Source organism: Rhagoletis pomonella, unplaced genomic scaffold (assembly GCF_013731165.1).
Source record: "Rhagoletis pomonella isolate Grant_MI unplaced genomic scaffold, Rhpom_1.0 Rhpom_scaffold_00007, whole genome shotgun sequence".
In the NCBI taxonomy this organism is placed as follows: Eukaryota; Metazoa; Arthropoda; class Insecta; order Diptera; family Tephritidae; genus Rhagoletis; species Rhagoletis pomonella.
This window is the reverse complement of record NW_023458561.1, coordinates 44,589,426-44,589,825: the sequence shown is the minus strand read 5'-3', so window position 1 is coordinate 44,589,825 and position 400 is coordinate 44,589,426. Positions and strand designations below refer to the sequence as shown.

The following is a 400-nucleotide window of genomic DNA, read 5'->3' as shown; positions in this document are numbered from 1 at the left end:
GATAGGTTCCAGGATATACGCAGTGAAATACTGCTTGGCAAGAAACTTATCCTCAGCGATTTCGTGGAGCATATTGAGGAGCGAAAGCTGACGCAGTTTCCAGAGAAGGTGTATAAGCCCGCTCGTTTCTTCCACATGTTTGGTAAATCGCTTTTGTACAGGGAACTCATAGACATTGTAGCACGCCTGGAGCCCAATAAGAGTCGATACGATAAATGGATTGAGGAAGCGGTGATCGTAAATGGCCTTGAAGCTTTAGTAAACAATGTGAATCGAAAACGTACGAAACTGTGTAGTGACAGTGCGAAGCGAATTGAACAGTATGTGAGCGGATTGCCGGTGGAGCAGCGGCGCAAGGCGTTCGCACAAAAAATGACTAATTGGGCGCTGAAAATGAAGG

General features: G+C 46.2%; 1 protein-coding gene across 1 annotated transcript in view; it reads left to right on the top strand.

The window, feature by feature from the left end:
• Window positions 1-400, top strand: part of LOC118743858 — an 85,261-nt gene that overhangs the window by 81,111 nt on the left and 3,750 nt on the right. Inside the window, exon 4 of the mRNA XM_036476621.1 lies at window positions 6-400. Coding sequence (XP_036332514.1) covers window positions 6-400 — 395 coding nt within the window. The remainder of the gene's footprint in view (window positions 1-5) is intronic.